At 48.1% G+C, this 23,638-nt stretch overlaps 1 protein-coding gene and 4 non-coding genes across 5 annotated transcripts; all 5 read right to left on the bottom strand.

Annotated features, from left to right (window-relative positions):
• Window positions 1-886: 886 nt before the first annotated feature.
• Window positions 887-20,548, bottom strand: TSR1 (TSR1 ribosome maturation factor). Its single transcript, XM_061561988.1, is given in 17 exon segments — window positions 887-3,311; window positions 4,245-4,319; window positions 4,580-4,720; window positions 5,427-5,543; window positions 6,924-7,056; window positions 7,309-7,419; window positions 7,930-8,089; window positions 9,175-9,368; window positions 9,370-9,408; window positions 11,572-11,750; window positions 12,972-13,107; window positions 13,753-13,909; window positions 14,401-14,686; window positions 15,248-15,382; window positions 17,133-17,367; window positions 18,228-18,331; window positions 20,421-20,548. Coding segments are annotated over 17 exon segments (2,505 nt in total). The 5' UTR covers window positions 20,527-20,548; the 3' UTR covers window positions 887-3,114.
• On the bottom strand, window positions 6,157-6,230 carry LOC133349021 (small nucleolar RNA R38). Its single transcript, XR_009755884.1, has one exon. It is a non-coding gene; the product is annotated as a small nucleolar RNA R38 (small nucleolar RNA).
• On the bottom strand, window positions 8,532-8,613 carry LOC133349022 (small nucleolar RNA SNORD121A). Its single transcript, XR_009755885.1, has one exon. It is a non-coding gene; the product is annotated as a small nucleolar RNA SNORD121A (small nucleolar RNA).
• On the bottom strand, window positions 13,316-13,385 carry LOC133349020 (small nucleolar RNA R38). Its single transcript, XR_009755883.1, has one exon. It is a non-coding gene; the product is annotated as a small nucleolar RNA R38 (small nucleolar RNA).
• Window positions 17,647-17,716, bottom strand: LOC133349019 (small nucleolar RNA R38). Its single transcript, XR_009755882.1, has one exon. It is a non-coding gene; the product is annotated as a small nucleolar RNA R38 (small nucleolar RNA).
• Window positions 20,549-23,638: the final 3,090 nt, after the last annotated feature.

Below are 23,638 nucleotides of genomic sequence, written 5' to 3'. Positions count from 1 at the left end.
GGTCACATTCCATCGAGATGCTCATTACCCGCTTCTTCAACTCGGGGAACTTTGTGCAATTAACCCAAGAGAGTGCAAGTTTGTTTTTAATACTGTGGATGGACGGACAAAACGGACGGCTGGACGGACAGACAGAATGGACAGATGCTTTGCTGGACGGAAGATTGGACAGATCGAATGGACGGACGCTTGGACAGTCACATTCAAAGCACGTGCGGGTTTGCTAGTTATATGTTTATGATACATCTCCGCTGAAGTTTAATTTGCAAGACTTTCTCAGCAAGAGGGAGTTGGTTTTTAAATCACCAATATATATACTAACTGTGGTCCATGACCATGGGTGGTGCTGGCCCTTTGGGTGCCTGAAGTCGAATATTTTTTTTTTATAGAGAGCACCCTTAAGTTATACAATCACCGTGAGATTAACATAAGAGATCGAGAGATAAATGGATTAATGTAAACGAGAACTGTAGTGAGGTGAGAGATGATGTGGACAATAGAAACGAGCAATGCATTGGCTTAAGTTAATGTTCATTAGGATTGCATTTTCAGCTGACATTTGCCGTATCCCAAAAAATGTTTTTTATTCCGGGGCACCTCGACTTACTTGGGGACCCTAAGCTTTTGCTTGGTTTATCATCACTGCCAACGTTTTTACATCAAGATACGAAATTTCCACGCGTGATATCCAAACCGCTCTTGGGGCCCCATATTCCCCAACCCTCATTGGTCACAGCTTTGGGGAGGCCTTCATCCAGTTGTGGATTGATAACGGCAATAGATCCATTCATTAAATAATTGAAACAAACCAATGCTGGACTCCGAGGTCGTTCGTAACACTTGCGGCTTTCATTAGGAAACAAAGAACAATGCACTGCTTGCAATATCAACCAAACTTGCCTTTTAATTTAAGAACACAGCACTTAGTAGTACATTTTGTACAAGGTACTCGTACGTAAATGATTACAATATCTTACAATCGTATGAACATTTCACACACATCGCTTACATCCCGTAACCGATGGAATTCCGTACTTGCGAAATATGGACAGCAGAGGGCTGTACAACAAAATCCATTGTTGTACTGCACCTCTATGCTCCAGCATCTATGCTTCCCGTCTTCGCTAACCAACACTGGCCAGCGTAGCAAATGGTCAAATAAACCCCCCCACGTGCATGACGTGGGGAGAGACCTTGACCAGAAGCGAATTGAAACTGCGCTGCACATGTCCTCAATCGTGCTTCTCATAAAAAAATAGACATGAAAATACAAGAGGGCAGTTTCCAAGCTCTAAAATGCTTAAGGTTTACCAACACGTTAAGCTAAAAAGGTCCACCGGACGCAAACTGAAATCAGCGTGTGCGTTATCAATGCACCGTTTTTACTTGACAGACACACCCTTTTCAACCAGGCTAAACCGACGCGCACACACACCTGCAAACCAGAGTTTTGGAGGCGATTAACCACAGCAACTACCATGTACAGCAATACCTCTGCGAACAAAGTAGATGCGTTCCGTGACGTCACTTCGCCGTCAAAAACGTTGTTACCAAAGGAGGCATAGGGGATGCATTCCAGGACTTCAAAGGTGGTGGGGGTACAGAATAGAAAAACAGTTCTGCATGGTCGCCTTCACCATGTCCGCTCGAGTTTAAAATGGCCTTAAAGGTGGACTGCGCCAACCCTAACGAACGCGGCACTTCACTTTTCATCTCTCACCCCCCCCCCTTCCTTACGATCTGCATTTTCATTTCCAAACACGTGGATTTACGCTGCACTGCCCAATAGGGCCACTAGCAACTAGACCAGGGGCGGGGAACCTTTTTCTGGCAAGGGCCATTTTGATATTTATAACATCATTCGCGGGCCATACTAAATTATCAACTTAAAAATTTGCCTGTTATATTTGGTCAAACATTTAATTAACTCACCCCTAATGTGATGGCTGGAACTGCTTCTCTTTGGCGAGGCGTGACGTTAGCTGGTATTGATGTTGCTACTAGCGCAACAGCTTTTCCAGGTTTGCTCCTAGATTGATTGAATTTCGAGTCCCGCCTACGGTTGCCTTGACAGGGCCAGACCAAATGATTTTGCGGGCCTCATACGACCCGCGGGCCGGACGTTCTCCACCCCTGAACTATACGGTCGTTTGGATGACAATGGGGGTAAATAAAGTGACTTTATCAACTGCAGAAACACAAAATGTTATCGACACGAGGAGCTTCAGCAATGGCAGATGGAAGATGGGCGAAATGCGCTGCTGGTTGGGCCACGGTGGCGAGATGTAAACTACCTCGCCTGGTATGCAGGTTCGATCCAGACTCTCACACCTGTATATTTGGAGTTTGCGTGTTCTTTCCGTGGGCGCGTGGTTTTTTTCTCCGGGTCCTCCGGTTTTTCGCTCCACATTTAGAATCAATGCGTGGTGTTTAGAGTATTTGGCTGCAATACATTTCCACATCGTTGAGCAATCATTTGTGGCCAGGTCGCTTCTGAAAAAGAGCTATATAGCTCAGTGGGCCTTACCTGGTAAAATAAAATAAAATATAGATTCGGTAACAATTCTGTTACTGTACATACAATGACCACAGAAACTATCATATACTGAGAGTCCAAACGTGTTTGTTCTGTAGGAGGCCCTCGTAGTCACACAAGTGACCTAAGCAAGCTAAATTTATGAAGCCATTGTTGGCAGCTCAAAATAATTCTGGAGGTTTTTAGTACCGGAGTAGTGCTGCCGAGAGATGCTTGCAGTGCTTAATAAATAGTTTGTGGGCGGCACTCAAGTGGAAGGGCCTCATTGACCTGCAGGCCAAAAATGAACACCCTTGTAGGTTCCCCTCCCTTACTTTACCATCTCATAAGCAGGCTATAGCCAGTTTAGTTATTTATTCGGCCGAGTCTGATGACAGCCATTCTCATCACGGTCCCGTTCATTCCATCTGCAGGTCGTCAGGCCAGATAAAACGAAGTCACGGGGCGCGTCGAGCCCATGAACCACACGTTCCACCCTCCCACCCTCTGCTCAAGTCGCGTCAGCAGGCCCGTCACCACCAATTGGATTTTTTTTATTTGGCCGATTCTCACGATGGGCCGTCTGTGTCACGGTCCCTTCACTCCATCTCGTCCTCGTCGGCGTCCTCGCGCTGGGAGACACGCTCTGCCTCCCGCCCGGGCTCCCACGGCGCTGGTTGCGGAACGTGCGCGTCGTAGGACCAGGGCGGGAACACGCGCTTGTACAGGTTCATGAGCACCGTGTCCTGCGACTTGAGCTGCCCGTCAAAAACGCACTTCATGTGGCCGTGTGTGCCTGCGGTGAGGAACAGATGGGGTGGGGGGGGGCACACCAGCCATGAGGATTCGCCAACCCAATGTCTGTTAATCCAGTCAACAATCGCGACAAGTGTATGAAAATCGCCATGCGGGACGACAGTTAAAAGAGGCACCTCAGCTTTATTGACAAGGCGAGACTTACTTATCTTAGTTGCAGACGCAGACTATGATAATTCATAAGCGTTACAAGAGAACGCAGATAATTGGCTATTTTTGTGTGCAGACAAATATTAGATTCACCAATTGGATGCACACCTCTTACACCAACTAAGAGTAGACTACATTGTGACTGCTTGAGCCACCTAACCGAAGAGAATTAATTAATTAAATCCAGAGACTAAGACTTGATTCAAATTACTAAGGTTGCCGTGAACTTTGTATAAAATTTAAAATACCGACGAAGATTAACACCAGAGGAAGCGTTAAACAAGGCTGCAAGTGCGGGGGAGACATGGGTCGTTTCTCCCGAGACCATTAGCATTTTAATTACCAATAGCTTTAATTTCGATTTAAAGCTTTTGTGACTGCAGGGTTTCATATTCTTGGTTCTTTCGGTAAAGTCACGTAGAAGGAAATAATAATAAAACATAATATAATAAAATTCTCACGATGTTTTGGCCAAAACGCAAGCACGGCTGCTTGCGTTGTGGCCGAAACGTCGTGATCATTTTATATTATGTTTTATTTTTATTATATCCCTTCTACGTGATTTTACCGAAAGAACCAAGAACACCAATAGCTTGTTCACAGTTAATCTCGGACAAGTGAAATTAATTTTAATCCCATGTCAATGTCTTAGTTTAGATTTGGTGGCATTTGGTGACCCCCTCTGGACTTGTTGAACCCCAAAGTCGTGGAAGGCTGTTCTCGTCCTCCACCACACGAGGCGTGCATTTGTGATTCAACTTACCCAGGGGTTCCTTGATGTGACCTCTGCGCCCCCACTTCGTCCTCAGCTCCACCGGCTTGAACCACATGATGTCCTCTGCGGCGAGAGGGGGCACGGAACGCGTCACCGGGTTAGACTCTCCCACGCCACGGCTCGTCAAGACGATGCAAGTACCGCCACGACGAACACACGGTGAGGCAGGGAGAAGGGGTGGTGTAGAGATCAACACTACTGCATTCGGCACACGGCGAGCGCTTCCACGTCTTGGACACCGCAAACAAGCAGGTTCCGTGCCTACGACCAAATCACCCGGGGCGTGCCCTAACGTGCCAGCAGTGTCGTTGGCGAGCACCCACCTCTGGTGAAGAACATGTATCGCAGCGTGGCGACTTTCTTGTTGATCTTGAACGGGTGCCCGCTGAGAACCAGACGCTTCACCACTACGCGGTTAGGGTCCGGCTTCAGCAGCGAGCCCGTCGCCAGCAGCTCCTGGGAGCCTGCACGTGCAGGGGGACGCAAGCGTGTACGAGCGACTTTAACTTAAGTGTAATCGGACGAGAGAGTGCATTCGGTGTGGTACGGTAAACCCATACATCCGGGGGGCACAGGAACATTCGTTTATGAAAACATCTGGGCGAAGCAAAATTAATTTAATAAATCTGTACAAATATTATTGTGTGGTCATTTAATGGCTGGGGCCAGGATAACAATGACCTTGTCTAAGGTCATGATTAGACCCCAAAATGTATAAACAGAAGCCCAGTCCTAGGGCTTGAGAGCTCTTGATAACAAGTGCCGGGCTCAGTGCTGTCGACAAGGCAATTATGCGACTCGAATGAGAATTGGCAGAACCAGCCCTTAGGCCGAGAGAAACCATGATTTGCGCAGTCCGATGTGCTCCAATAGGGCCATTACCAGCCCAAGGCTTGAGCAATGACTTAACTATCAGCACAGTTTCATTTCTTTGTCAACTCAAATCGGATGAATTCTCTGGGCCCATTTCACTTCACGGGCTAAGGCTGAATTCCGTAAGTCAATAAGGAATTGTAGTCTCAATGCGCCGTCACCTGGCAATAAATCCACGTGGCCATTACAAGCCAACCCCCGAGGCAATCTTGCCACGCGGCAGTCGACAAACGTTCCACAGCTCCATCTCTTCTCCCCACCCCTGCCCCGTGTCCCTCCCCCCCGCCACCCCCTCACCACCGGGATGCTGCTTGAAGACGAGCACAGAAGCCGGCGGGAACATGATGGGTGCGTACACCGTGGCGACGATCGGCACATCGTTCCGCAGGTACCGCTCCATCTTGTGCTTGTCGCCTGCGGGGGGAACGCGGTCAGCAGAGGTGAAGGCCTTGCCGTGGATCTTGGGAAAGTCTATTCGGCGGCATCGTGCGAAACAGTCCTGCTGACTCAATGGTGATCCTCACGACAGTCGCTCCATTTGAGCAACCCCAGTTTCACCGCAGGGTGCATGCACTTCGGCGCCCGCTGTTGACTATACGGGATTTGGGTGGCGGCTCGGGTAGTCAGTGCTCAGAAGAGCTGGCACTGCTGAGATCCTGGGTTCAATAGTGGGTTCTACCATCCGCATGCGATTCGACTGGTGTTCTCAAATGATTAAGTTTTTTATTTTATTTGTTACACAGACGATGAGCCCGTTTAGTCAGTTGCCCGGCTATTTTACAATGGAGATCCCTGAGGTGCGCGAGCACAGCAGCAACAAATACAAAAGAAATGTTTTTATTTTATGGAAAAAAAACAGGTGGGTTTCAGCCCTGGTCCATCAGTAACTGCACAATTAAAGTCACCATTAATTATGGTATTCACTTCATTTCACAAAATTCCAGTTTTCAGGATTTAAATGATCGGTTTCGACTCCTAAGTGACAAACACCTCCCACCACCCCCATCCATGTAAGCAGTCTGGTGGTACAAGCCTCAGATAACTCAGTTGTCAGCATCGTCAGCTCAGACAGGGATAACTTGATGTACATCACAGGCTTGTGAACCAGGAATGGCAGGACACCGCTGAGCAGGGAAGATTGGACACGCTTGAATTAGCAGGCCGAGGGGGGAATGAGAAAACTTTGAAACACTGCAGTGTTATTTGGAGTGTGACACTTTGTAAGCGATGAATGAGGTTCATCGAGTCACCATTTCATTTTTGGTTCATTTATAGAAAAAACTACGTTGTGCGATGCCAATATACTTCTGCACTGCTCAAGGCGAAAACAGATATATAGCCTTTCCAATTTAAAGGGACGCAGGAAATTTGGAGATGCTCTTTAAAACTATGCTTTCCCTTTGTATTAGAAGAGTGGATGGGAACACCACCCATGGCTGTAGTGCTTGGGCCCATGTGGTCGTGTTCAATGGTGTGGTGGCGGCACTTGATGGTGGAATCTTGGTCCTGCTCCTTATATGGAGCTATAATAAATACAAACCGATTGGATAAAATGCGTGTTCTCTTGACACCGAGAACCACCACATACCGTCACACGTGGCCACAACAAACCACCCCGAAGCACTACATCATTCTAAGCGCCACCATGCACCTGTGTGCTGTGTGACCTTCCGTGAAAGGGGGAGGGGGTGGCTGTGGTGCTTGTTTGTTGGCGTGCTACGATGCCCGATGGTGTGGTGCGCATGTGTGGTGCTACTTGGTGACGTGCGGTGGCAGTTGGTGGAGGAGGGGTACCTCCAGTGTGCTGCGAGAAGATGGGCTTTGCTCGCAACCGCCGGAATCCGCAGTGGAACACCAGCTCCTCCTTGGCCTTCACCACCTCCGTGCAGCCCGGGTGCCTCCGCACCGCAAAGTGCACCACCGACATCTGCGGGGTGAGCGGCATACATTGCTTTAGCTTTACCGACGGTGCTGGTGCGGGACTCGATGATTGATGATGCGGTAGACGGCGATGGTATTGCCGTCAAGTTTCGGTGGCTTTGACGTGAAGTCACGGCATCGGCGTCGGTGACGATGGCATTCAACGATTCTGTCAACAGTCAAGCAGAAGTTGGCAACGAACAGGGCCACTGACGATGTCGGGCGCTGGCGCCAGCAGTGGCGCGAATGGTGGCTTCACCTTGTGCTCGTGTGGTAGGAGCCCAAAGAGGACAAGCGGAGCGTCTGGCTGGCGCCCCTCCAACAAGTCCAGGGGCACGTTGGGGATGTGAACGGTCACGTACAAGCCGAGCTGCACGCCACACACACACACACACACAGATTCTCCCCGTTAAGTCTCAGACTGTAACAGCAAGTGCTGTTAGCGAGTAACCTGCTAGCACTACACCCGACCACCGTTGTCTCTAAATGCTGATATTAACAGGTGGCAAGACATAGCACCAATTCCAGTGGATAGTTAAAAGCACAAACAACCATAAACTACACCGACTTCACAAAGCATCCCAGTGCCCACTGCCCCATCACATCTCGTGACGGCGGCATGACCTCAGTAAAGAAAGGACGTCCGCACGCAAGTGTCTCGGACAGGGATAACTTAGTAACATCACAGGCCATGCCGCCCCCACAGACGCCTTCTGGGTTTCCCCGGGTTGACATGAATTATCACTGTTAATGGTGCAACGATGCATCGATTCGCCTATTGACATTGATTCTTCAGCTCACAAAACACCGATCAAATCACGCGTGCTAGAATCCATTTGTGTTTATTCGTGCACGTCGCATTCCATGGAGCGTCGCTCACCGCCGCTCCCTCCACGTCCTGCTGAGAGTCGCGCAGCACACGTTTGCGCGCCGCCGCAAAGTTCTGGAACTGGAAGATGCGCCCGTACTCCAGCGGGAGGTTCTCCTTGGGGTCCCAGGGCGACGTGCGAAAGCTCTTGAGCCCGCGGTACTTCTGGAACCTGGGTCGGGGGCCGGAAAACAACAGCGGGGTCAGAACGTCGCGAGGATGAGACGCGGGGATGTACCGCGAACCGTTGCAATGCAACAAATCGGCGCACAAATGGAAACAAAAGTGGGGCCGGGTCTGATAATTATTTGAGCGACAGATTAACGCAACCGATTATCAGTTATATTCCTCCAATAATCAGATGTGAAATAGTAGAAAAGATGTCGAGTCCACGATCGTTCTGGACCCCAGGCTGGGGTTGGGTGGGCAAGGAAACAGCGGGGTTGTAGAGTAGAGAGGGCATGACACTGAGAGTTGGTGATGTAAACTCGAGCTGGGCTCTCCGATTAGTTAAGCAATCGGTTACTCAACCGATTAGCGGGTAGACTAGTTGATTAATAAATCTCTCCAGCGATTCCCATTACAAAAAACCAAATACTTCCTTAAGATTCAGTGATCAAAAGCCTCAGAGTTTAACATTTTCCACACTGAATTTTCAGATCTGGGTACCGAAAATATCATCATTGGCTTTTGATCACCTAAAAATTCCATTCCCTTTTTGCGTTAGCTCAGGAGCATCTGAGAGTTTTCGTGCCGCCCCCACATGAACAGGCAGGCACGTACAGAGATACCGTCCAATTGAAAATAAGGTGTGTACATTTATCTTATTTTCCGATCCTTTCGAGATCAAACTTGAAACTGAAAAACCCAAATACTAAGATAAATGTTGGAAAGTCTTAACAAAGATTAAGATCCCTTATAGAGCCTTAAACTGACTGTTTGTGCAAGTGCTGTTATAGCAAGCACCTATGAAGGCCAGCACGGCACACGAGGTGGGATGGCCAGCATCACGCCTGGCCGCCTTTTTTTCCCTAGTGGCGACATTTACACATCACAAGAGGTACTCATTTGAGGCCGAGTCGACCTCAGGAAGGCAGAGGACGGGGTTCATCAGGTAAGTCACTGGCGTTGACCGTGAACAGGAATCGTACGCAAGTCGCCGGGTTCGTAGCGCAGCTTGCTAACCATCACGCCACCGCTCCCCGATGAAGCACACGCAGAGCGACCGGGAGACGTAAAGGAGAGGGCGGCCCTTGCCTGACGCGGCAGCTGACGTCCTTGGGCGTGTCGACCTCGTCGGGGAACATGCGGTCGAGCCTCTCCTCGCGGTACTTCTCCAGTGCCACCTGGTCCTCCTCCTCATCCATCCTCGCGTCGTAGCCCTCGTCGCACACCGTGCCTGTGCCCGCCACGCTCTCGCCCCCATCCTCGTCGCCGCCGTCAGTCATCGTCGCGACCGTCGGAGCTGGCATCGTCGTCCATGCTGCCCTCCTGTAGGGAAACCACACGGACAGCCTTGTTGAAGAGATGTGCGTTTAAGAGCATTTGGCTGCGATTAATTTGCACGTGATTAAGCCGCTTCGTTGAGCTATCATGTGGCCAAGTCGTCTCAGTAAAAGAAGCTGTTACGATAATTTTTTTAAATTTGTATATATTTGTTTAAGTGATTTGCTCCCCTTTCCTATACTTTGAATTGCCATTGTATGTTTGTCTTGTTTGTTGTTGCAATGTTCTGACCCACCCCTACTGGACATCTGTGAAAAAGAGTTTTATAGCTCATCAGATTCCCCCAGTAAAAAAAAAAAATCTGATTCTGATCTTCTGCAGTCACCGTGAATCACAGGAGCTTGTGGGTTCGATCCCAACTGCCTCCAGTGAGAAACATGAGTGTAAAGCATTTTGCTGCTAGAAATGTCCTCGTGATAAGCCACTTCATTGAGCTATCATTTGTGATAGCCATGTCAACTTCTGACAAAGAGCTATATAGCTCAGTGGGCCTTACCTGGTAAAGTAAAATAGTTCTTAGTTTGGATAGTTTGTTGTACTGCAAAAACTTGTCAGCCCACATGTGCAAGTAGGAACACTTGTCCTTTTTGTCAATCCACTGCCGAATGAGAGCCTCCGCGAACAGGGGCGTTTGCGATGGGCTATGGCTGGGATTATTTAAAGTGAGGGGGGTTGTGGGATCTGCCTAGTCACCCCATGACCAAGACAAACGCTGCGTAAGAGTCAGCAACCAAAGCCTCAGAATCGCATTGTCCACACGGGATGTTCAGATCTGGATAACGAAACAAGTAAACCTGTAAAAACAAAGTTTTTCACTATAAATCCTTTATATGCGTGGCGGCTAGAGTCTTCTCGTCCTCTGGCTTGAGATAGCTGCCACCTATGGATCAGATGATTGTCTGCCAGTATTAAGCAATTGGTAATTAAATATTTAATTTGTTTTCCCTAAACAGTGTAAAATTTTGGGAATTTTTTTTCACGAACATTAATTGTCACGCACAACGAGTCTGTGTGGAAAATGTCAGCTCGTTTGGATCACGGGAAGTGGGTTAAAAAACGACCGAAAGATTTGCACGGTCGCAAGCAAGCAAGCATGCAAGCAAGCAAGCGAACTTAATATAAAGGATTTAAAAATCATCATTGGCTTTTGGTCCCCCAACAAATCGACGGTACACGTTGCATTTCTGCGAGTCGGTCAGCCGAGAATCCTGCGAGAGGAGTTTTTCTTCCAATGGGTTCGCGCACAAACTGAATGACCACTTCTATTGGTGGCCCCCGAGCCAGTGTGAGCAATTCCACATTACACTGGCAGGGGCCCACACAATCTAACACGATCACTGCTGCCGACGTCAGTGGTATTCGCGTTGTAATAGGTTTTTACCCTTTCAACTGGTACAAAAACTGACACCTTTATACAAGGCATCATGTTTGCAATAACCACAACACAAGCAGTCAAAATGCAAAGATAAAGAAACAACTCTGATGATGATATGCACTGTCCTTGAAGTTGATTGGTCCACACCCAAGACAGCTTGTGTGGACCAATCAACTACAAGGACAGTGCATATCAGTATCATCATCAGAGTTGTTTCTTTTTGTTTGCATTTTGACTGCTTGTGTTGTGGTTATTGCAAACATGATGCCTTGTATAAAGGTGTCAGTTTTTGTACCAGTTGAAAGGGTAAAAACCTATTACTATATTTTGCCACTGGTAAAGGAGGTCTCACAGTGGTATTCACGTTATCGACCATGGAGGGATCGTGGGCCGAGTAGATCGATGTCCGACAAAACAAATGCTGTTCAATGTCGGTAGTCTGGTGGAGCAATAGCCAGAGGGACTGGAAGAATATTTTTTATTTCATATGTAGAGACAAAATATATATTTTTTTCAAAAATACTCCACGTGAATATGCACAGCCCTTTGTTAAACCACTACTGGGTGAGGTCTTGCAGGTTATTTGACCATACTTAACCATGCTAATTATATACACACACACACGAATAACAAGTTCACGTTTTGCTGAAACTTGTCTCATTTCCCTACCGGCCCCTTTGTTTAGGGTGGCCGGACGTGGAATCTACCCCATGTCCACTAGTCATCTCCACCACATAAAGATAGCACCATCAGGGACGAGAAAAATATCATACCTGGGACCCGGCCACCTCCTCCATGGCGTCGTCGTCATCATCATCTTCATCGTCGTCATCATCATCTTCGTCGTCGTCGTCTTCGCCGCCGCCGCCCCCGTCTATGATCCAGCTCGCCTGGTAGTCGGACGTCCCGCGAGGCACGCGTCGGACTTCTCGCTTCTTCGCAGCCAGGGACTCTGCAGGGCGGCGCGGGCGGTGGGGAGGAGAGGACAGAGAGAGAGGTAGGAGGACCGGGTGGTAAAAGGGAGGAGATAACGCAGGCAGAGAGGACGAAGTAGTTGAAGGAATGGGCAGGAGGGAGAGACAGAGGGGACACAGATGGGCAAAAGAGAAGGTTTATAAATTGCACTCCCATAGTGGAACATCCACCATCCACACACGCCCAACAACCTACCACGTACCTGGTCCACACCCCAGCCACTCTCGCCGATGCACTAACCCTCTAAGCTCACCACCTAAACCTCCCACATCCTCCCTTCCAACATTGCTCTCAGCTGCACTCCTCCCCCACCTACCACCCAACCTCACTCTTTCCCACCCACTTGGAGCCTTGCTCCCACCACGAAACCCTCAATCATGCAAAACACGCACTCCTCCCACCAACTCAAGCCTCGATTAATTACCCCCCCACGCATCCTCAATCATTCTTTCCCAACCTACCTCTAACCCCCCTGTTTACATTTGAGTAAGTCATCCCATAGCTATGTCACAGTTTCTGTAGCTCAATTGTAATTGTACTATGATCAGTCTAAAAATAGTCTGCCCGAGCCAAATTACGCTACGCTCCAGTAAATGTACGATTTGACAAAGATTTGTCATATGATGACGCAGTTGTTTTTTTCCACTTTCTATTCACTTCGTTGCTGTACTTTATTGTAGATTTATTTATCATGCTGGTAGACCCAGGTCACTCTTAAAAAAGTGACTATTCTGGTCCCCTAAAGCTTTCACCAGGTTCAACAAAATCAACATGGAAATCGAATCCCTCCCTCTCACCCCCCCATGCACCCAACCAGATCACAAAGTGCTTGCCACAAATGAACCGCATTACCTTGCTGATCTCATCAAGGAGCATTTGCCATCAAGCGAGCCTCGGTCATCCTTGCAGCGACTTTTGGCTAGCCAGCGAACAAAGATGGTCATCGCATCAAGCGCTTTCAGATGCGCATCTGCAGCCGTCTAGAACGTTCTTCCTTTCAATATTAGGAAGCCACTGGAGGTATGCACTTTTAAATCTAGATTGAAAACTAATTTCTTTACAACTGATTTTTTTTGTCTAGTTTGCCGTCGTTCCCCCGCACCTCCAATTAGAACGGTTGGCTACGTACGGTGCGAAAGAAGTTCATACGTACATATACACACACCCGCCAAATTGCTCCGAACCCCTCCCTTCTCACCCTCGGCCTCTCGGAGCTCCTCGTCGGTGGGCCACGTCTGCTCTCCCTCCATCGGGTCGGGCACGGCCTCGCAATCCAGGGGCACCTGCCGTGCGGGGTCAGCCCGCATCAGGACCCGCACCTCATCCGCATCTTCCTGCAAGGGGGTGGGAGGGGGTACAGGGGGGCAACCACCGGGGTTACGTTACATCACTCGGGAAATCAGTAATCGTTTCAAAACCTTCCCTGCATGCCACAACATTTTCAATGTGGCTTCCTGCTCCTATGACCTATCAGCTAACCAGACTAATAATGAATGGACGCCGGTGATATTTCCACGAAGCTTTACGCAAAACAGCTGTGGTCAAAGCCTCAGATCGTGTTGCTGTCCACACAAGTTTCAGACAGGGATAACTTAAAGCATCATTGGCTTTTGACCACGTGGCACTTAAACAGGTTCAGCAACTTCATTCTGTATATTTAGACCTGTTGCCATAGTGCTACACACGTTTTTAAACAGAACCCGCTGGACGAGATGTTGTTTGACCATACTTCACCAAGCGGGTCGGTCGAGTGGGGCGAGGTACCCAGGATTGGTTCAGATGCCACTCGTCAGTAACTTTGTAAATCGTATGAAGGTCGCTGGGTTATTAGTGCAGTGTGCCAACTGCAAAGCCACCAGACCAACCGCTAAAGTAATTTCATTGGCAATAACAAATTCAAGCGACAGAACCACAAGGGGGTTCATCAGGAGAAGGGGAGCGACAGCGGCACCTGGAAGTGGTCGCTGCGGGGGAGTCACCTGCATTTCCACGTCAGCGGAGGACTTTGCCTGGCGCGGCACTCGCGGGTTCAGGGTCAGCGGGTCAGGGACGAGGTCGATCTGGCTCATTTGGAAGTCGCCGAGGCCCGCGAGGTGGATCAGGCCGTTCACGTTGAGAGGACGCCCGCGCACGTAGCTGCACAGGGCCAAGAGAGAGACGTTACCGCATGTGCAGAGACAACAACCAAGTCGGTCAAGCGTGGTGGCGTACACACCCTCCACACTCGTACTCACCCAACCAGTGGAGCAGACAATCACTCTCTCAGCCACCCATACATGCATGCTCTTACCCACACCAAGTCACTCTCACCTCACCCATTCATCAACCTCGCCAAAATCCAACAACTCGCCATACCCGTGCCAAACTACTCAGGCATTTTACTCTCTCACCCACCAAACTCGCTCATCCAACCATCCCACTCGATCAACTCACTCGTCCTACATTTACTCTCGCCCATTTTCTCACTCGTGCCACCACTCACCAAACTCGTCATTTCCTGAGCTTCTTAGCTCAATAGGCTTTACTCGGGAAATAAAAACAGCAATCAACCACCAACCTCGTTTAACCCACCCCCAACCAACTCGCCCCTACCCACCCATCCCATTCGCCAAACGCACCCCGCTCACCCGGTGACCTTGAGCGTGCCGAGGAGCGTGGCCGGCTCCCCGTCCACGCTGGCACCTGGCACCAGCTGCGTGCGCTCGGCCAACATATGCGCGCGACGCTCTCGGAACGCCACCCGCGCGCGCCGCTGGGACCACACCTGGCGCAGCAGCAGGGCTGCCTCCCCCGCCGAGTCGAGGGGCAGGGGGCGCGCGCCCGGCACGCGCCGATCCACCAGGCGGCACAGCTTCGTGCGCGTTTCGGCGCGCCTCTTAGCCGGCAGTTCTGAGGCTCCGACTACACCGAATACTGGGGCGTCGTGGTGGCACAGGGAAGGGGGGGTGGGCAAGAGAGTTCATTTTGTTAAAGAAAATGTGGGGGAAACAATCGTCAAGGAAGGATATTTTTTCGGTCGACGATGATTACGAGTGGATGGAAATCGTCACGCGTTAATGTTACTGCGGCTACCCACCGAAGCATAACTGACGAAATGAAATGTATTATTTTGAATGATACAAAAGGGTTGTAATTGTGTTAAAGACACCGTGGTTGAAACAAAAGACAAGTTTCTTAAATCTGCAATGCCTGTCCACCGAGAAGCATGAATGGTTATAAGATCGTTGATCGGTAGGTTTAGTGTGGTGGGGTAAAGTGTGGGTTTTCTCACCTCTTTCAAGATGTCTGGAGGAGTAGGCCAAATACCCTCTATATAGTGTTCTGGCAGTGGTGATTGGGGGGTGGTGGGGCTGTGTAGTGAAGAGGGCAGCAGTGATGCTTCGTAGGATGGGGGGGGCGTGGTGGTAACGTGTATGTTCAACTTCTTTCGCACCGTACATAGCCAACCGTGCTAATCTGAGGTCACGCACGTACCACAGCTGGGCAGGCCCTGGGCGAAGAGACACGAGAGGCAGTGCTCCCCGGACGCGTCCCACCCGTCACTGGGCTCCAGCAAGAGCAGCAGCGTGTCGGCCACCTTGGCTGCGTCCAGCAAGGCGTGGGCGTCGCCTGCAAGGGCCGCACGGGCAACAACGACAAACACGGCGGACGTTTGTCAGTATGGTGAGCCACACGCCGCCACAACATTCGCCCATCTCACCGCACAGGAACTGGGGCCGCCAAGAGACCGTTGTTCCACCCAATCAAGAGATGCGTTGGCAATTTAGATTTATTATGGCGTAGATTTTCACAATCATGGCATAGATTTTCACAATTGTGCCGTAGAGCTTTCCGACATTTTTCGGTCGTACCGCGTGAGGTTTGGCACGATGTCCGTCATTGAACTCTACATGCTGGGAGCTTTATATTGATGCTGAACTTCTTTTGCACCGTATGTAGCCAACCGTGCTCCTAGCACGTGGAGCGCAACGTTGCGGACACCATGCCAAACGAGATGGCACAACCCCAGAAATACATCTGGGAACCAACTCAAAATTACATCACCAGACTCTAGAGCATTACATCAGATTCCAAAAGAACAGCATAAATTCCCATCGCAAAGTAACAACGGCGTGTCGACTTCGGAAACGCGACCCATCATTAACGAGTTAGTGAGAGGCAAGCAGGCATAGGCATTGCATTTGGCGAGCGCTCATTTTTCGCACTATTATTGGATAACGCTAATGCAGTGTTTTCCATTGCAAGGCCCACGGGCCACTGGCAGCCAGCCCCTGGTGACCTTTAGTGCGGCCCCTGGCAATACATAAATGTGAAAAACACCAACATGTCCCAAAAGCTCATGTGTATTGTAACGTGTGGCCGAAAGGTAATTGCACCCGGTGACCTAACTTCGATTTCTGATCACAGCTAACCTCAGTAACAAGTGACAACTCAGCGGATTTTGGGCCTCTCTACCTAGAGTAACCTGCAACTGACCAGCGTGGAGACGTATTGTCAAGCATCCCACACGACTGACGTGGCGTGGGTCGTTAAATTTTTTTTATTGAGGTTATTGTTCTGCCCACCCCTGCGGTGCAGATGTCGCGTTGTGACGCAGCGTACCCTGGCTACCAGCTCAGCGCGTTAGAGGTGAAAATGTATTGACGCTCATCGCTGAACAGCTCGAGACAAACGGGTTTTCATCATCGCAGCAGCTGGTGCCGCAGGGCTGAGCGGCCAGAAATGGGCCCCACAGACACGCTTGCACAATGGCTGGATAAGCTTGGCAGACTACCACCCAAATAAAAATGAGTCGACATCACCGAGGACTTAAGCTTAAATCCACATATAAGCCACTCCCGTAAATAGACAGCTCTAAAGACCTTCCGTTCGTCTTTTGTTGCCTATCCACATAAAATGCACTTTTTACGTACAGCGTCTACACAAGACATGGTCTCGTTTAGACCCTACATGAATCCAAATTGCATTATAATTTAAGGGTCTCCATACTAGTCTATTACAGGTCTGTAGGCCTCCGTGCGAGTCTATGGGTTTTTTTCTGCCTCTGTATAAAATAAATGCCTACTGTTTCCAGAGTCGTCAGTTGTTCAGGCTCCATATGAATCCAGGCTGTATTGTAACTGTATACACGAGGCAGCATTGATTAGCCAAGCTGAGGTCATGAGGGTTCCACAGTGTGAACGAAGATTAATGAGAGCGACCGTTGCCAAGTAAAAGTATTAGGGCTAGAAGAGTCTGGGTGAGTTTAGGCAAGGCCAGGCGAGGCCGGGCGAGGCTAGTTGACGGGTGAGGTCAGGTGAGGCTGGGTGAGGAGACCGAGGTGAGGTGGGGGGGTAAGTTGGTGGAGCGCATGGCTCACCAGGATCCACATGGATGAAGGAAAGCCGCTGCTTGTGCCTCGGTAGCACGAGGCCGAAGGCGCGGCGATCGCTGCCGCTGGCGGGTGCGGGGCCATCCTCGACGCGCACCGTCTCGTCGCACGAGCGCAGCAGCCGCACGGCCTCTCCGGTGCTTATCCCAGAATGCAGCGGGATGATGGCGACCAGGTGGGGCGGCCCGTCCTTGCTACCCACCATCCGCTTGCTGTTGAAGACCTGGTGGCATTGTGTTGTGTTTATTAAGCACTAATAGCTCAACTTTTATGAAGTGAAAAAAATATTTACGAATTAGTGGCGAGTGTTATCTAAACCAATTCTTGCCCCCCCCCCTCCCTCTTCACCAACCCACAACAATCAGAGTGGTTAAGTATGGTCAAACAACCCCCATGCCTAAAATGGCATGAAGAGGCTTTCACCCAGCAGGAGACTGAAAAAAGGAATTAGGATGACCACAATTGTTTTCAATAAGATATTGAAGTTACAAGCAGTGGTGATTAAAGCCTCAGATTGTGTTACTGTCCACACACATTTCAGACAGGGATAACTCAAAGCATCATTGGCTTCAGATCACAAGAAATGTTAACATGGATCCCTGCTTGGTGGAATTGCTTCCCTCAAAATGTTTTCAGGGAGAGGAATTCGATTATTTCTATCATCATTATTCGGGGAATCCTGAATCAAATTTGTAATTCTCACAGCTGAAATTAATATTATTTTTGATGAGCAGTCATTGTGACCAAGTCCATCAACGGGCTACACTTGTGATCCCAGTTTAATATGCAAGTCTATTCATCTCTGCGTAAGTATACTATTCTGTAAGCCGGTCTCTACAAGTATATAGATCTCGGTGGAAGTCATCGGGTGACCAGGCTGAGCCCATCAACTCACGACGCTCGTGAACTCGGTTTCCTCACAAGTGGCTGAAAAACGAATTTGAAAACCAGCAGCCCAACGGTCCCAATTCTGCACCATAAACTGCTGAGTCACCCATCCACCTCAAGCTCAGATTTATTTATTTTAACTCACGAACTTGCAGATTGGCCTGCACCCACGGTGAATCTGCTGCCATCACTCACAGCATCGCGCTTGTTTTTTCTGATCTGCGTAGATCTGTTCCGCCGTTCCTGCCGGTTCAGCTCCCGTCGCGCTTTCTTCGTGAGGGCCTTGACGGTCACACGCCCTGCACAAGAGGAATACACGTTACCACGTGACCGCCACACGACTCCCATGGTCACTGCACGCGGCTTGCAAACGTTGAGGGTCGTGTTTGCGCTCGGGTTAGTTGTTTGGGCTACCGTTAGGTTTTGGTTTGGTGTGTTATGTTCAGGGTTTGTTGCAAGAGTCCGTTTCAGTGTTTGGGTGAAAGTTTGCGTGAAGATCCAGTGTGCTCGGGTTAATGTTAAGGTCAGTGCGTTTCCGTGTTCGGATTGGTGTTAAATGTATGCTTGGCGTTTGTTTTTGGTCAGTGTCGGTGTGATGGTGGTTAGCATTAGTGTTTGTATCAGGAAGAGTGTTTATATGTTTGGGTCAATGTTGAGGCCAAACCTCGTGTTAGGGTCAAATTTAGTGCTCGAGCAAGCGTTACGGTTTGGGTTAAAATTTTAGTTGGTGTAAACGTTAGTTTTAGTGTAATCCAGAGCTTGCCTATACCCATCACTCCACTTGGGTTGAGGAAATATGCATCAAATCACGGTGTGGCAAGTCAACCGTGGTTTGCCCCAGGAGGGACTGGACCCTGCGAAAAGCCTGTGTGGCATTTACACAACCGACTCGGGGCCACCAATAGCAAGCACCGATACTCTCATTTTAGCAGACGAATTATTTATACATCTATTTTTACTTGGGATTGTTTTCACTCTGCCAAACTGAGATTTATTCTTGACCGTCTTGGAACAGTTCCACGTTAGCTTGACAAAGCAGTAGTGATCAAAGCCTCAGATCGTGTTTCTGTCCACACGTATTTCAGACAGGGATAACTCAAAGCATCATTGGCTTGTGATCACAATAAGCTTGAACGCGGAGGCTGCTTGGGGGAGGAGAATAACATAATCACCCCGAGTTTCTGCATCGAGGAGTTTTATGGGGAAGGCGAGAATTACTCAACGTGCACACGCTTGACCCCCACCTTTGGAAAGGGCTATAAGCCATCATCATCAGACTTCGTCAATTCGCTGCTGGATCAAGGCCTCCTCTCTCCCCAAGCAGGCGTCTGGAGTTTAATTTCCCGAGTGAAGCCCACTGAGCTAAGCAGCTATTTTTAAAAGGGCGACTTCGTCCGGCAGACAATGTCGTTGCAACTTCACGATCCTGCGACGGTAACAATGCGACTGGACATGTGCAAATAGCTTAATAGCTCATCGGATTCCTTCAGTATAAATATGATTCTGGACCCTACCGGCACACGAGCAGATTCGGCTCGTGTGCATTCTTGCGACCAATGTTAAGTCGATACCGGGGAACTATGCCGAGCAATATATATTTAGTATCTGCTATGGCACAGTCGCATTGCAGTAGGTACAGTACAGTATATATAAAGCCAGCGACCTGTGCTCGATTCGTGACCAACTTCGTTGGCGAGCGATTATCTGAACCGGTTCTAGGCCACTGCGATACAGCGTGGTCGGTCACGCTCGCCGACAGCCGCCACGTGTTGTGGAGGGTTTCATTTAACAGGACTGGCGACGATAATTACGGACACATTTAAGTCATTCATCGTGCGGGGAAAGCAACGCCTCAAGTCTTAACTATTTAATTAATCACGTTAGTTTTTTTAATAGCCAAGTCGTGCAACAAAAATGTGAGAAACCCCTTGTCCACCCGATACAGACAATGAATTAAAGTATAGCGTCAATCAAACGTGCCAAAATAAAAATTGATTATGAATCAAGTCGGTCGCGAAAGCCTGCGTATAAAAGCCACGAGCTTACGTATTCAACTATTTCACGTGTGCCTCTGCACCATGGCCGTTGGGCCAAAGTCCTTTAAAACCAAGAAAAAAAATATATACACGAAAGCGATTACTACAAACGTACGCCATGTAAAATAAAACACATCACAACAGAGTTTACAACTGTGTTTAATACAAAATAACAAATAAAATACTTAAAAACCAGCGTAGTTGTTTATGATGTAGCGACCACGTGGTGGCAACGTGTAGGCCCAGGCAAGCCTGAGGCGCGGGCTGAACACGTGGCCGCCCCAGCAGCAGTGCCAAGTTGCAGCAACCGCGCAACTCTACAGGGAAGAAGCGCCGACGAGAGCGTGCGTACCCTTGTGGTCTCTGTCGATCTCGCCCTTGGTGCGGTGCCGCCCGTTCTTGTGCGTCTTGTTCTTCTGCTTCAAGACGCCGGCTCTGTGCACCGCCTGATCCGCCATCGCCTCACGGGGAAAAGGTGCAACCGGCGATTCGATTCCCTGTAACCGTTGTATATATGCGGAGGGGAATCGATTACCGCTGTTTGAGTTCCACCACCCAACCCCAGAGCGAACTCGATTCGATTCCCAGCTCGATTCGATTCTTCTATTACCCGGGGGCAATGGTGTTGAATCTATTTTAATTCTTAACACGCGAGTCGATTCTAAAAATCGATATCTTTCGTAAATGTCTCAACACATGACTGCGCATGGCTTTCAAGGGCGACGTTTCGGGCAATGGCTCTTCCCCATAGCACTTTTTTTAAATTAACAAATTTTTTTTTTCAAATGTTGTTTTGTTAATTGTGCCTGTGCACCACTGCTCACGTGGCATCCTCGTAGTAAATTGTAATCGATTCAAGTTGTCTTTGTATTTACCACAAATCCATTTGTGCGGAGTTTTGAGCGGTATAGAGAGGCACGTGCCATCTAATCAGTCCCTCCAGAAAAACGCGGAGTTTTTTGGTGATTGTTGCGGGCAAAAATCGTTGATTATGCGGCACGTTTTCTTAAAAAATGCGATGGAATATGCGGGATATTTATGCAATTTTATGCGATAAAACTGCAGGAACTTGCAAAAACTGCGGTTTGATGAAAAAGAGAAAAAAAAGTGATTCCCCCAACACCCTATTCACTAGGCTACTACTTTAATGTAAAGAGTCATTTCTTATTACTTCCTATGATAAGCAAGCATACTACATCACAGAAAGTGCTGGGAATATTTAAGTTCTCATCTTGTTTTATTTCAGACCTTAACAAACAGATGGCTCAAACTTACAAAACATTGAGTCGAACAAGTTCTGTAGCTTTACAAAATGAATATGCTACAACTTCTGTAAAAATGAATAAATAAAATATTAAAAAATAAAATGTGTGCTTCCTGTTTTACAGAGGTAGCTATACAAAACAGACATCTTCTGTTAAAATAAGTGTTTTCAGTGCACAGTAACGTAAGCAATACAGTAACAGTACAGTCTTACAGTAATGTAAATTTACATACTACTAACAAAAAAGTGCAATCTTACAACTGTAAAGTTGCATAAACTCCTGAATAAAACTAACTACGTAGCCTCTAACACTTCATAACGTTCCCATGGCAACAGGGGAAATGGCTGCGCTTGTGTGAAGTAAACGCAACATTTTTCAACTTTCTGCCAAGATATATGTGACTTTTTGCAACGAAAATGCGGGGATTATGAAATCATGCAAGCCCGCGTATTTTGCGCGCGGAAATCTGCAATTTATGCGGCGAAAGTGCGGCGTATTTGAAAAAACGCGCCCCCCGCATAAATATGCGGACTTTGGCTGATTTTGCGTGGAATCTTGCGATCGCATAATCGCGTTTTTCTGGAGGGACTGTCTAATGCACATAATATAGCAAGAAAAAACACATTTGCATTGCGACACAAAACACTTGGCACCATAATTAAAAACTCATTTGAATTGAACTCTAAATGATCTCAATTGAAAACTAATTTCTTTAGAACTGCGTTTTGTGTTTAGTTTTTTGTCTTTCCCCCGCACATCCGATTAGCACGGTACGGTGCGAAAAAAGTTCAACGTACACAGTAACCATTCTGGTCGTAGTGGAGAATATACACAGCACAATTAATGTAAATTATTACACATCCCATCAGCTTGACGGCCGTCCTTCTGGGAGTGCATAATTTCCGTGCATAATTGATTCAAGACAAGCAAAAACACTCTGCATGGACTAGTTTCGACACTCAGTGCCTCGTCAGCAGTCAGGCTTTGTTCTAGATTTGAAGCTTTCGTGACTACAAGGATTCATACTCATAGGTTTTTTTAAGTCACGTTGGTAAAAATAAAAATATTGCCTCCGAAACGTCGTGATTTAATTGATTTATTTTCATTTATTATTATTTTTACCTACGTGACTTTACCGAAAAAACCTAAGAGTATAGTCAGGATTTGCTTGAATTAGTGCTGGGTAAACTGCTAATCGCTCAGTGGGCTTTACCTGGTAAGATACAAAAAAAATAGTCTAGTTTTATCTGTATATATTTTAAGTGATTGTTTTACCTTCCCAATACACTTTGCAATCGTGCCGTGTTTTTTTCCACTGCGTGTTGTTGTAACGTTCTGACCTGCCCCAAACAAGGACATCTGTGGAAAAGAAAAGCGCTTCATAGCTCATCGGATTCCTCCTGCGAGACAGCTTTCCTGTCTCGGGTGTGGACCAATCAACTTCAAGGACAGTGCATACATTATCAAAGTTATGTTTTTGTTTGCATTATCACTGCAGGTATTGTGGTCTATGCAAACATGACTCCTCGTAAAAAAGGTGTCAGTATTGTTGCCAGATAAAAGGGTAAAAAAACAATTATCATGTTTTTTTTTACTGGCAAATGAGGTACCAATGGTGTAAATGCTTACCCCGAGCTCTCATACTCTGATGGTGCATTGTCTTTGAGTTGTGCGCCTTTTGGCGTCATCTGGTCCAACCCATGTGAGACTAGGCTCTAAGGAAAGCTGTCTCGGGTGTGGACCAATCAACTTCAAGGACAGTGCACATTATCAGAGTTATGTTTATTGTTTGCATTATGACTGCAGGTATTGTGGTCTATGCAAACATGACTCCTCGTAAAAGAGGTGTCAGTTTTGTTGCCAGATAAAAGGGTAAAAAAACAATTATCATATTTTTTTTTACTGGCAAATGAGGTTCCAATGGTGTAAGATGATGATCCTGAAAGTCCGCAATGCGGCCTCGCCGTTCACGAGGGCATCAATCTGCGATGACGTCACACGCCGAGTTGCGTTGTGACGTCAGAAGGCACGCACGCTGCCTCTCACTCCAACTGCGAAGGGAGGGTGGTGGGCTGGTGGGTGAGAGTCGTGTCCACTGCGTTTGTTTTAGGGGCCGTCCATAAATGACGTCACGCACCTAGGGGGGGGTCAGACATTTGTGACGAGGGGGGGGGGGGTTGAGAAATGTGACGTCACATAAAATGCGCAACTTTAAATAAATATAGACAACACGTTCTACTTAATTAAAGAAACTTTTTGAAAAATGTTTTCTCCTACATCAGAGTGCAGCGGCACATTAAATACG

The sequence above is a fragment of the Lethenteron reissneri genome, chromosome 28, assembly GCF_015708825.2.
Source record: "Lethenteron reissneri isolate LAM-NWPU_2019-01 chromosome 28, ASM1570882v1, whole genome shotgun sequence".
Classification (NCBI taxonomy): domain Eukaryota; kingdom Metazoa; phylum Chordata; class Hyperoartia; order Petromyzontiformes; family Petromyzontidae; genus Lethenteron; species Lethenteron reissneri.
The sequence above is the reverse complement of the archived record's forward strand: the minus strand, read 5'-3'. Positions and strand labels throughout refer to the sequence as shown.